The 13,926-nt window shown below is 45.7% G+C and overlaps 1 protein-coding gene across 2 annotated transcripts in view; it reads left to right on the forward strand.

The window, feature by feature from the left end:
- The window catches only part of LOC140428504 (dolichyl-diphosphooligosaccharide--protein glycosyltransferase subunit 2-like), a 75,496-nt gene extending 69,497 nt beyond the window's left edge, over positions 1-5,999 (forward strand). Inside the window, exons 17-18 of one of the 2 annotated variants that reach the window (XM_072515057.1) lie at positions 1,735-1,812; positions 5,684-5,999. In XM_072515057.1, the coding sequence (XP_072371158.1) occupies positions 1,735-1,786 (52 nt within the window). In that variant the 3' untranslated portion in view covers positions 1,787-1,812; positions 5,684-5,999. The remainder of the gene's footprint in view (positions 1-1,734; positions 1,813-5,683) is intronic. The other variant, XM_072515058.1, reaches the window with a different exon arrangement.
- Positions 6,000-13,926: the final 7,927 nt, after the last annotated feature.

A 13,926-nucleotide genomic window follows, 5' to 3' on the forward strand; every position in this document is an offset into this window, starting at 1 on the left:
TTTGAGGACCTTTTATTCAACGTCTCAATTACCTACTCTGCTCTAAGGAGAACAATCCCAGCTTCCATCAGTTCCTGCAGTCCCAGGTACCGTTCTGCTAAGTCTCTAATGTCTTGACATCTTTTCTAAAAGTGTGGTGCCTAGAATCAGACTTGATACTCCAGCTGAGACTGATTTCCAACGGTTCAGCGTAACTTCCTTACTTCCGTACTCTGCGACTCTTTCATAAAGCCACGGCTCCTCTATGCTTTTTCAACAGCCTTCTCAACTTTTCCTCCACTTCCATGTTCTCTGTTAATCTTTATAACCTAGCAGGGTAACTATTACAAGTAAATGTTTGTTTATGCTGCAGGCTGCTTTGTCTGCAGGTGACTGATCATATATTTATCTGAATTCCTGTTGATCTATAATTTTAAGAAATGCAGCTAAAGCCACTTAAAAATAGATTACCTGTATTTTCTCTTAGGAACGTGAGAGTCCTGGGGGAAATTTGTTTTAAAGTCACCCATGGCGCAGTGTTTCTCAATGAAAGGCTACAAATCATATGTCTGTCATGATATTTGACAGTTCTTTAGAATCTTGTAAAACAAATATGTCTAACAGACCTTAGTGGGTAGTTTATTCGGCGAATGTAGAGAATTTTGTTCCATACATCTTACTGGGGGGACAAGCTTGGATTCAGCTGTGATGTTCCCGAAGATCAAATGGTTTATTGAGGGTCAGTTGAGGTAGCATGAGAGCAGTAAAATTGCTGTAATTCACTACAGTGCCTTTGGCTTAGGAAAATAAATTGGAGGGATGGGACCCTGCTTGTAATTCCGATCCGGCCCTTGTGGAAGTATGTGTGTGAGATGACAAAATGGGGCCCTGCTATTCTGCCCACTAAGAAGTCTTACAACACCAGGTTAAAGTCCAACAGGTTTGTTTCAAACACTAGCTTTCGGAGCACTGCTCCTTTCTCAGGCCCACCTGAGGAAGGAGCAGTGCTCCGAAAGCTAGTGTTTGAAACAAACTTGTTGGACTTTAACCTGGTGTAAGACTTCTTACTGTGCTCACCCCAGTCCAACGCCGGCATCTCCACATCACGTTCTGCCCACTGTAATTGGAAATCTTGCCACTAGCAGCATACCTTTGGCAAAGTAACTGAGAATGGCCATTGGAACCATCTTTCAGTGAACACCTTGAGAACAACAAATGAAAAATGTTGAGACGTGAAAAAAATAGGGACTTGGTGGAAGTACCAGAAGGCTGCTGTCACCCAAGCATGGGCCCTGTGACATTAGGAGAGGAGACGATTGGGAGTGGGGTTTTCTGTATTCTTTTACATCTATTTGAAACAACAAAAGCGCAATGTAACATCTAACTGAAACAGATTTTCTGTTTAAATCTGTTCAAGCAAAGTGTGTGTATGCAGTGAAGAGGGGGGTGGAAACAATCAAATGTCAGAGATGGCAGTCTCTCCAGTAACTTGTTTTTAAAGGAATGCGTTGGAAACTTTCCAATGAAAATGCCATGACATATTGCTAGCCATTAATAAACCGCCAGGGGTCAAAAACCTCTATGTAGGCTTCAACGATTTGACCTTTTTAAGTGTGCACAGTTGTGAAATTTCAACCCATCATCAGTGGCACTTCACTGAAGAATGTCTTATTCTATGAACTTTACTTAGAATCATATTCTTCTGTCCTTAAGATCTTTGTCTTTCTAAATCTGTATTCCTCTCTCCTTTGCCAGGATTGCAGCAGAACAAAGCAGTAGATTGGCAAAATATAGGACTCTTCGGTAGAAGGGTTTCTAATCAACCGAACCCAAGTAAGGGTTTTAAGCAGATCAGCTGTGTACATAGATGTGTGTGGGGAAAGTAGCTTCTCTCATGTGCATGCGAAACATTGAACATCTCCCATTCCACTGTGCATGGCAAAAGATGTTATTGAAATTCGGAATAAAATTGTATTACCTTTACATGCTGGTTTAAAAGTAAATTTTATTGCTGTTAGGATCATCCAGTCCCCTCATCAAATGCAAATTTCTGCCAAGCCGGCTTTGGAAGTTCGCTCATTCAAAACAGAATTTATTTAAGTCTGGTACACGTCAAGATCCGGCTAGGATCTGGAAGCAAAATTATTGCAATGGGCTTGAGGCATCCGTGCAAATTCTCCTTTGACATTTTCCCATTTACAATTACTTATTGTTGCCCGTAGAATTATGTTTAAGATTTTCACTTTAAATTAAGGATTGTAGAAATTAAGGATTAGAGGCCTTCAGTATATTTAAAGAACCATTTAACACAGAAGGAGGCCAATGGGCTCAGCAAACTCATGTCAGCTCTTTGGAAGAGTTTTCTCTACTCCTTCCCCCATCGTCCTTCAACTTTATTGTTTTATGTTAATATTGTTTAACTAAAAGCTATTAAATCTAGATAGGCAAGTACTTAGGGATGAACTTGAAAAGGAGTGTCATATATATAGTTACTTGTGATGTTGCAAGACAATGTTGAAAATGCATGCTATGATTGGTACTAACTTCAAGAATAAGAACTAATAATACCATAAGGGTTAGAATTGCACAATAGCAATCTAAGAATGTGAGATAATTTAATGTGAACTTTAATGGAACCAACTATAAGCTATATTTGGGCGCTGAAGGTAATGAATTTTCGAACATTTCTTCATACTGGCTTGTGAATTGTATTAGTTTTTAATTCTGTTGAATGGGACATGTTTCTTCGGTGTGTTGATCTGTAATTAGCTGCATGTTGCCTTGCATGCTACATTTTCATGTTTAAATGCAGTGTTTGGTTATTTGTGTTTTTCAAATTGCTAATGTGTCACAATTATTCAGGAAAGTATTGTTTTATAAGCATTCTGACAGCCGTACAAATACAATTGAATTGCTTTGAATTAATAATTAAGTTCTAATAAATTAACTTTTCTGGATAAACAGAATCGTGTTCCATTACTGGGAGAAAATTTTTACGTAAAGGCAATCTTCAATAAACTCTGGCTGCAGTGTGTGGAAACTCGAGATATAGCAGAGAATAGGCCAGGGTGACTAAATTCAATATTATTAGTTTTTTAGTTGAATTTTAGCTTAACTTGTGCAGTGTCTCTTCAAGTTGCACTTTATCTAGTTTGACAGTAATTCCATTAATGTGAAATATATATATATATATATATATATATATATATGGTTTTGAGTTATGGAACAACAGTATGTTTATACTTTGTAGCCATGGTCTAATTTACCGAAGCCAAATTTGTGAATGTTTTTAAATTAATTAATCCCGGCTCAATTGTGTGTTTATTTTTACAACAGTGCAACATTCCTATATGTCAGTAAGTGAGACTTGTGGATAAGCACAAGGTTAATTTTTCTAATCACTGCCCAGCTGTTCATTAATCTTAAATTATATTTAAAGAATCTCATCGCTTTTCAGAAGTTTTGCGACAAGCAAACAAGGATGACTATTCTTTTCAGAATGGGCACTAATAGTAGAATTGTTCGGGTGGCGCAGTGGTTAGCACTGCTACCTCAAGGCACCAAGATCCTGGGTTCGATCCCAGCCCCGGGTCACTGTCCATGTGGAGTTTGCACATTCTCCCCGTGTTTGCATGGGTTTCACCCCCACAACCCAAAGATGTGCAGATTAGGTGGATTGGCCACACTAAATTGCCCCTTAATTGGGAAAAATATTTAAAGTAGAATCGTTGAAGGTTAATAACAGTTGGCTTAAAAAGGTACAATGAGTTTGCTATTGTTCTCAGATAATGTTTCTTCAGCAATAATATTGCAGCGAGTGACTTGCATGTTTCAGAGCTCTTGGTACTTCTCAATGTCGTGATCTCTTTCCATTTCCAAACAATTATTTTGCAAAATAGCACTCTTAAAATATCCTTAATTTTCTAAAACGGTGCTGCCATCCCTTTCACATTTTGCTACACACGTTGCATGTGAGGATGAGAATGCATGGATCCTAATTTACCTAATTACTATAAATCTTCACAGGTTTTTCTTTGAACCAGGCAAAGACCATCTGAAACAATAGAGCATCTAACCATTTCCCTTTGATACTCTATGGTTTCATCATTGCTGAATCCCCCACTATCAACATCCTGGGATGATCATTGACCAGAAACTAACTGGACTAGCCATATTAATACTGTGGCTACAAGAGCAGATCAGAGGCTGGAATTTCTACAACAAGCATCTCACCACCTGACTCCCCAAAGTCTGTCTGTCCATCTACAAAGCATAAATGAGACATGTGATTATCTCCACTTGCTTGGACGAGTGCAGCTTCAACAACGCTTTAGAAGCTCGATGCCATTCAGATCAAAGCATCCGGGTTGATTGGCACCCCACCCACCAACTTATAAGCACAGTGGTAGCAGTGTGTACCATGAATAAGATGCATTGCAGAGACTTGTCAAGTGTCCTTCGAGAGCACCTTCCAAATCTGTGATCTCTACCACTTGGAAGGAAAAGGGCAGTAGATGGAAGCACCACCACCTGCGAGTTCCCCTCCAAGCCACACACCATCCTGACCTGGAACTATATTGCCATTCCTTCACTGTCATTGGGTCAGAATGCTGGAACTCCCTTTTATAGCACTGTAGGTGTACGTAAACCACATGGACTGCAGTAGTCCATGAGGGTGGTTCAACAACTTTCACAAGCGTAATTAGGGATGGGCAACAAATGCTGGCCAAGCCAGTGACACCCAAACCTCATGATATTTTTTAAAATAAGCACATTGCCTTTATGTAAATGAAAGTCTAATGAATCTATTTTGTGAAGCATTGTTATGGTGGATGTACTGTTCTTCAATTGTTTTAATCCCAAATATTCAGTGCATCCCATGTTTGAACTGAATTGCTTTTTTTTTTCTCATTTACGGGATGGGGGTGTCACTAGCTGGACCAGCATTTGTTGCCCATCCCTAACTGCCCTCCATTTCAGAGGACTTTCACTTCTGAATCAATTTTCCATGCGCGCAGAAAAAGTCCGATTCGGTATGCCTCTCATACTAAAGTTAGGCCTTTGTTAAATAAAGGGTGAGTTGAATATTTTAAGCTAATCTTAATGGCTCCTCTCTAAGATCTCTGAAGAGAAACCACATTTTGACTGTCACTTTTCCACACTGCCCATCTGAAAGTGAACTCGATAGGGGCCTAGAGTATTTTTTTTAAAGTCGTGCTCTCTGGTTTGATTAGTGGAAGTTGTTGTTTTTTTTTTTTTTTTGATGAAAAGTGGCTGTTTCAAAGCTCTGACCATGGCATCCTTAAATTCCTAAGATTGTGAAGATTCGAGGTGCGTTTTGACTGGAGCGATCAGCTGTTCAAAGAAAGGCTATTCAAGGAGAAAATGTAGCAATGTGGATGTGATATTTTCCACAGGTTGCGTATGAAAGAATGAGATCAACTATACCTCTGGAAGATAGTTAAAGGTTTGCTTGGAAATTGTGAAAACTCAAGGGTCTGGGCTAGAAAAATAAATGAATTATTGATTGGCATTGCTTTATAAGGATTTGCTACATTTATGGTTTAGGAGAATGTGACCAGCAGGTGAAGGACTTTAACATGGTAGCTGTTGACATTATGTTCATTATTTTACGCAACTACATTTAAGAATCATGGCACTCTTTTTTTTTTTTCTCTAAATATATCTGGTTTTCTTCTTTCAGAACAGGGAATTGATAGACGTCAATGAAAAGGAAAATCCTGAAGGTGAAAAATATTTCCAAAGCCTGAAGATGTGCCACTGAATTTCGAAACCGGATTGTAATTTCTTTTTTGAATTGGTGAAGGTATTTTGGGGTTTTGTTTAAGTGCACTGATATTTGGTCCACATGAGGCTTGATTTTTGCAAGTGTATCTTTTGGGTACATCTCAAATGTGTGCTGGCTTCCCTTTTGGTTCCCTCTGATACGTGTTTTGTAACATCAGTTATGTTTTCTGCAATAAATCTGAGCAGGAAATAAAATATTCTCATCACCTTCATTGAAATGACCACCTTTCTTTTAAAGTTGCTCTGGAGCACATACTATGGAAATGTTTATGGTGACTTGACTACCTAACTGTTAGCTGGTACTAATGGTGTATTTCATAAATATATGATTTTAAAGTAACATAATTGATGTGAGCATACATACAGAGCAGGAGCAAGCCCCTCGAGCCTGTTCTACCAGTCAATAAGGTAATGGCTGATCTGATTGTAAGTTTGGCCCATCATTCCTGGGTACACTCAATAACCTTTCACCCGCTTGTTAGTGAAGAATTTATCGAGCTCTGCTTTAAAAATATTCAAAGATTCCACTTCCATTGCCTTTTGAGGAAGAGAGTTCCAGAGACCCACGACCCTCTTGAGAGAAAACATTTCTCATCTTTGTCTTAAATGATTTGTAAACAGTCACCCCCAGTTCAAGATTCTAAAAGAAAATATCTGTTCCATATTAACCCTGTCAATGCCTCCCTTAGAACCTTAAAGGTTTTGATCAAGTCGCCTCTTATTCTTCTGATCAATACAAACCTAACCTCTCCAATATTTCCTCACAAGCCAAACTGCAAATTCCTGGTATTAGCCTAATAAAGCTTCTCTGAACTGTTTTTAACACATTTACATATTTCTTTAAATAAGGAGACCAATATTGTACACCGTACTCCAAATGTGGTCTCACCAATGCCCTGTATAACTCGAGCATTACCTCACGCCTTCTGTAATCAATCCCCTTCACAATAACTGATAACATTCTATTAGCTTTCCTAATTACTTGCTGACACCCAGATCCGTCTGCACCTCGGGGTTCTGCATTCTCTCACCATTTAAATAATTAGCTTGTTTTTTCCTTCCTGCCAAAATACCATTTCACATTCACCCACACGGTCCTCCAGTTGCCAGATTTTTGTCCACTCATTTTGGCCTAACTGTGTCCCTTTTATAGCCTTCCACCCTCTTCGTAATTTACTTTCCTATCATTGTGTCGATAATTGGACAATATGCAACATGCGCATTAACTTAGCGTCACGCAAACAAAACTTGCATTTAGGTAGTACATTTATATTCTGAAATGTTTAAAATTGTGTGCCAATTTTGATGTATAATGAAAGCTGCATCGGGATTCTAAACGTTGATTGGTGGTTGAAGGCAAAATGCTGGTCGAGGGACAATGGGAGAACTCCCTTCTCTTGGAATATTCCGGGGATGTTTTGTGTGCAACTACAAGAACAGGACGATGGAGCTTTAGTGGGTTTCATCTGAAGATCGCGCTGCCAACAATGTAGCTTTTCCGCAGTACCTGAGTTTGGGACTAAATGAAAGACCTAAAAATGGGTTTGAATCTATGGTCTTCTGAGAAGCCAAGCTGATGCTGCAAGCTCCACACTGCTGCCAACACGTGTCATTGAAATAAATCAAAGGATACTTTGTATAAAGCCATTGTTTTGGCCTCGTGCAAAATTTAAACAGACCGTTTGTCAGTAGCTACTGCAATGGCGTGTGATAGTTGAGTGCACTTTAATGCATGGCAGCTTTTGAAAGAATACAGTGAGTGATTATTAAATATTGAGAACAGTAAAAACCAACTTTAAAGTTCCTTTTTTAAATTTACCATTGAAGTGTTCTGAAATGTAATTATGGTAGGAATGATTTTGGAATCCTGTAGCAATATAAGTCGTCAACCTATTCAGCCACTGAAATTGAGGCCATCGGATCTTGTTACCATTGAGCAAGTCTATCAAATGTTGACCCATAGTTCAAAACAACATTGATTTTGGTTTGCGTTTTTTGTTTCAGAACAGAAATATATATTTTAAATCAATTTCTCATATGATCCATGTAAAGTCATTTTACAAATGGATTGATTAATGTGGGTTCAATCACAGTTTGGTATTTTGGATGCCATTATGGATTGATGTGTCAAAAAATATAATTCAGAGCATTGCACAGGGTGCACACCTAGTTAACTGCACTTTATGGTGTCATACTTCAGGACAAAGAGAGCAAAAAAAGTTAACACTAATGATTAAATCACAATAGCAACTGACTCAATGCATGACGATCAAATTCCTCTTCCATGGTCTAGCCCTAACATGTCTCTAACCTCCAGCCTTACAAGCCATGAAAATCACTGCACCCCTCAAATTATGGCCTCATGCACATCCCAGTTTTAGTTGTACCACCAGTGGTGTCCTGCTTTTGGCTGCTTAGGCACTGAGTTTTGGAATTCCCTCCATAAACCTTCTGCCTCTCCTGTAAAATGCTCCTTAAAACCTACCTCTTTGACATATCCTAATAGCTTCTTGTGTGACTCAAATTTTATTTCCATTGTTCTTGTGAAGTGGCTTGGTATGTTTTGCCACATTAAAGATACATATTACTGTTGTATAATATTAAACACATGCCTTCAGTGCACATTTTCATTAAGTCAATTAAAAATTATTCTTCAATAAAAGTAATGGAATATTGTGCCATATCCAAATTTTCAGTTAGAATGAGCCCATGGTCCTGCTACATTTTCAGTCTAACTCCATTTGTAAATCCCATATTTTGGGGGGCTCTTTCAGTCACTGTTTTGAAGTCAATAGAAAGGAAAATTGGACGAGGTGCATAATCGGCATCCAATCTGACATCACTTGTTTTACGCTCGTTGAATTAAAAATATTCCTACTGACTTGATGGTTGCCTCAACTGCGTGCAAGTCACAAAGCCCCGAGTCCCAAATCCTTTGTGTGCGTAGTTACATAAATGATCAATTGCCCTTCGAGGTTCTCATGTATCTTAATTACAGTTGTAGCTATGTAAAATCTCTTCCTAATCATACTGATTCTATTACATCCATTATTGCCAGGCAGTGAAGCATTATCGTGATTTGACAAAAAACTATAAAGACTTTCAAATTCCGCTACCTACTGGATAGACTTGCTGAGCCTTTGGAGGAGCCAGGCTCATTAGCTTCATGATAAATTACTTCAATTTATAGATGTCGAGGAGGGCAAATACAATTCACAGAGGGGACACCAGCCACAGCTGCAGGGAAGATTTTTTCGCAGGCTTCTGAGGGAGGTAGCTAGATGTAGAGGAGGAAATTTGGTGTACATAAATGCTGAGTTGCGTATGGTGGACTAACGGGAACAGAATAAGTCCAAGGAATAGTGTGTGCAGGTAGGAACATAAGTATGGAGAAGATCTCTCAAACAAGTTGATGGTTGTTTTGGGCTCTCCACATTCAGATGCACTGAGTCAGAAGTTGAGGAAAGAGCAATGCTGCATGACCATCTCATACTACATTTTCCACAGTGCGCATTGTGGCAGGATCACGACACAGCAGCATGTCACTCACCCCAAGTCTATGGAGTTGTTCATGTCCCATGTGGACTCCACTCACCTTATCAACATTAACCGTCTGTTGCTGCTCCTTTATGTTGTTGCCTAGAATTTCTGCTGTATATGCATAAAATATACATAAAACATAGAATATACAGCACAAAAACAGACCATTTAGCCCCATAAGTCATGCTGGCTCATGCTCCATTTGAGGCTCCGTCCTTTTTCATCTAATTATTTTGGCACAGTCCTTTCTTTATTTCTCCCCTATCTGCATATCGGCCCTCTCAATTGAATCCCCTCCACAGTGGCCGACCAATATCCGTTTCATTTTCCACTCCTGTCTGACCTTTTCCTCACCCAGCGTTCTGCTAATGAAACTCGATCGAAGGTCAAGAAGCAGCATTTTATCTTCCACTTCAGCACTTCCAAGCCTTCTGGACTCCATGTTGAATTCAACGATTTTGGATCGTAATCACGGCTGCCATGTTTCCAGGCAGCAGCTGTCGGTAACGTTTCTGCTGTTGCCACTCGCACTCCTTCAACCTATTTATTTGTGTTTCCTTGTCCCATTATCATTCCCGTTTGCATTGCGTCATCAGCATCCCTTTTTGGCATTTAATTCACCCATCCACCCCTCTCTCCTACCCAAATCACAGAACTTCTTTCTCCCCCTTGGCAATTTTGAATAAAAGATCATTCCAGAAAAATACACACTGAATGCAGTGCATGTTTAAAGATATGAATAGGACGTGCCATCACTGGGCATTACCATCGCATTTTCATTGAAGTGTTTCTCTGGTTGCACACAATTTCAAAGCCAATTCCTACTTAAGTTATATTCTATATAATATTTTATCCAGAGTTGGGGCGGGATTCTCCGAAAACTGGTGTGATGTCCGGGAACCGGCGCCAAAAACGGCGTGGATCACTCCGGCGTCGGGGCCCCCCCCCCCCCACCCAAAACAACACAAATTCTCCAGCCCTGAATGGGCTAGCAGCGGCGTGACGCCATTCACGATGGCGTCACCCCACGTGGACGGTGACGCCATGCGGTGTCATTGACGCTGCATGGCGCGAAGGCTCAAAAGACGCGCCCCCACCCCCACCCCGGATGACCCGACAAGATGGCCACCCGCCGAGCCCCCGAGGTTCCAGGACCATGACATTGAGGCGCTCCTGGACGCAGTGGCGGGGCAGAGGCAGTCCCTGTACCACTGACACGGCCGCAGGGTCGCCCCACGCCTCAGTCGGCGTCTGTGGAGGGAGGTGGCAGAGGCAGTCAGCGCTGTGGCTCTGACACCATGGACAGGCACCCAGTGCCACAAGAAGGTGAACGACCTCATCAGGGCAGCCAGGGTGAGTCCGTCTTTCCCCCCCCCCCCCCCACGCCCGATGTGCGGCACCCCCCCAGGTGAAAACAACCATTCCCTAACCACTGTACTATACGCGCAACCGATGGCATGCATTCATATACCTGACTAACACAGTTGCCTTTTACCCCTGCCACCCACCCGCCCCCCACAGGAGAAGGGCGCACACAACAATAGGGAGCATGAGAGGACTGGAGGGGGCCCAGCTGATGAGAAGCCACTCACCGTACATGAGGAAAGGGCCCTGGAACTGGCTGGCGGACCTGAGGACCGGGAGGTTGCCGACGCAAAGGTCAGGGGCCCACCAGCAAGTGAGCCACCGACAGCTCGTCCCCTCTTCCCCCATATCCCCTCTTTCCCCATATCCCCTCTTCCCCCATATCCCCCCCTCCCCCATATCACCTGATCACCGCCTGCGTGTCTAACCATGCATGCTTCATTGTGTATCGCAGGAGCAAACGTCGAGGCATCCATCCCCGCAGATGCCAACTGCCCGCAGGATGCCCCAGGGCGACCATGGGATACGGAGAGACCCGGACCCTCTGGCAGGCGACGGCCGCAGGATGCCCCAGGGCGACCACTGGATACGGAGAGACCTGGACCCTCTGGCACACGACGCCCGCAGGATGCCCCAGGGCGACCACTGGAGACTGAGAGACCTGGAGCAATAGGGAGATGACGCCCCGTCTCGTGCGGGTGCAGCGACGCAGGCGTGTGCCACCCAGCGACAAGGGGGGCAGCCACAGGCCCCCGTCGCAGCCGAGCCACAAAACCACTACCCAGGACAGCCCTACCCAGGAAACCGAAATACAGGACAGTGACACAGAGTGAATGGGTGGAGACGTACCGCCACATCAAAGTACCATGGACTCAGAGTCGGGCGATGCGCACGACACAACGCTACTGCTGTCTCCAACACCCTCGACCATCGCAGAGACACTCACCTCGGTTGGGCACTTTAGTGATGAGGCGTCTGGTACACTCACTGGTGTGCACAACACAGCCGTCCCGGTACAGCAGGTGGAGAGCAGAGGGGCCGGGAGGTCGGAGGGCATCCTGGCGCAAGCGAACATCTGCCGCCCAGATGGATCCCGGGTTCCTGGAGTTACCACACCCACCCACAGCCCCGATGCAACCACCGAACCTGGGACGAGCGAAGAGGGTGACGGTCGGCTTGCAGCGGCTGCAGTCGCAGGTGGAGGAGTGCAGCCGCGTCCAGGAGCTGGGAGTGGTGCCGGTCATGAGTGCCACCCAGGCTGACACCGCACAGGTGGTGTCCGCGGTGGAGGCAATGGGTGCGACGGTGTCAGACATGGGGAACGGTTTGCGAGGCCTGGGGCTTTCCGTGCAGGCGGGGTCTGTGGCCCAGGACATGGCTGCCCTCTCACAGGAGGCCATGAGCCAGCGGCAGATGGCAGAGGCGCTCAACGCCGTGGCCCTGTCTGAGCAGGCCATAGCCCAGTCTCAGCAGGCAATGGCCCAATCCCTGCAGGCCATGGCCCAGTCTCAGCAGGCCATCGCTGAGGGCATCGGCGCCATTGCCCATGTGCTAGCCGCCGTTGCACAGTCACAGACAGGGATGGCCAACTCCCTGAGCTCCATGGCTGCAAACCTGCAGACTCTTGTCGATACAGCACGAGCCTCCAGGACTGGCAGCGCCAGGCGTCGGATGGCCGATCTGTTCGCACCCCCGACCCATGTAGAGGCCTGGGGCCCAATGGGCACCCCGAGGGAGGAGGAGTTGCTGGCGCCCGTCCCTGGTCCCCCTGTAGGGGAGGTCCAGGAACACTGCAGCACCTCGGACTCCCCCCCCCCCCCCCCCCCCACCCCCCACCCCCCCTTTCCGTCCCAGGTGCATCGGGTGAGCAACGGGCAGGACAGGCTGGCAGCTCGCCATCCCAGTTGCCCGGGCTGCAGCCTGGCCCATCTAGGCCAGGACGCCACAGGAAATGACTGCCAAAGGGATCCCGAGTCAGAGGGCAGGAATCGCAGGAGTCCAGCTCCAGTTCTGCTGTACCGTCTGGGGAGCCACCTAGGCGTAGTCAAAGGTCCCGTAAGGCCAAACAATTAGACACTGAGTAAGTTGGCACGGGTGCAAGGCACAGACGAGTTTTAAGGGCTGGGGCACGTGTATGTACTGTTTGTTATTAAAATCCCTTTAAAACTTACAGAAGCTGCCTTTGTGCTCTGTCCGAAGCGTGCGGGGGGTGTCATGCACGTTGAGCGCCAGTGTGTGTGTGAGGGGTGGTCTTACGTCGGCCTCAGGTGAGTCTGCCCCCTTCCCCCTGGGCCGCCCTCACCATCCCCCCGGGCAGAGGACGGGACCGTGCGCTGCAGTGTCACAGCTGCATGCAGGGATGGTCCGGGTGGATGGTGGTACTGTGGCCATGGGTCAGGCATCATCCAATGATGTGGAGCCAGGAGCTCATCGCAGAGTGGGTTGTCATCCTCCATGGCCTGCAATAGACACGCTTCCACCAGAGCCCGGCCGTCGTGCCGCAGGTGGATCTGCAATGGAGGGGTGGTGTGCATGTGGGTGGGTGTGGTTGGGGGGGGAGGGGGGTGAGGGTGCTGGATGGGTGGGGGGGGTGGGTGTGGTTGGGGGGGAGGGGGGTGAGGGTGCTGGATGGGTGGGGGGGGTGAGGGTGTTTGGGTATTGCTATGGTGTGCGGTATGTGGCCATACTCGCCGATTCCCACGCCCCCTAGTCAGTGAAGCGGGCGGCTATCAGCCTGTCCCGTGCCTGCTGGCCCAGCCGGTAACGGTGGACAGCCACCCGCCCATGTCTAGCCCGTCTGCCCTGACCATTGCCCCCATCCCCCTCATCTGGGGAGGACTGCACCTCTTCCTACTGCTCCTCCACTCCGCCCTCCTCTGCCTGCGGAACATCGCCTCTCTGCTGGGCTATGTTATGCAGGACGCAGCACACCACAATGATGCGGCCGACCCTATCTGACGGATACTGGAGGGTGCCCCCAGAGAGGTCCAGGCACCTGAAACGCATTTTGAGCACGCCGAAGCACCTCTTTATCACACCCCTGGTCGCTGCATGGGCATCATTGTAGCTGTTCTCCGCGTCATTCTGTGGCCTCCGTATAAGCGTCATCATCCACAACCGCAACGGGTAACCCCTGTCGCCCAGCAACCAGCCCCTCAGTCGGGGGTGGCGTCCCTCGTACATGCCGGGGATATAAGACCGTGACAACAAGTATGAGTCATGTACACTTCCCGG

Source organism: Scyliorhinus torazame, chromosome 8, assembly GCF_047496885.1.
Source record: "Scyliorhinus torazame isolate Kashiwa2021f chromosome 8, sScyTor2.1, whole genome shotgun sequence".
Classification (NCBI taxonomy): Eukaryota; Metazoa; Chordata; class Chondrichthyes; order Carcharhiniformes; family Scyliorhinidae; genus Scyliorhinus; species Scyliorhinus torazame.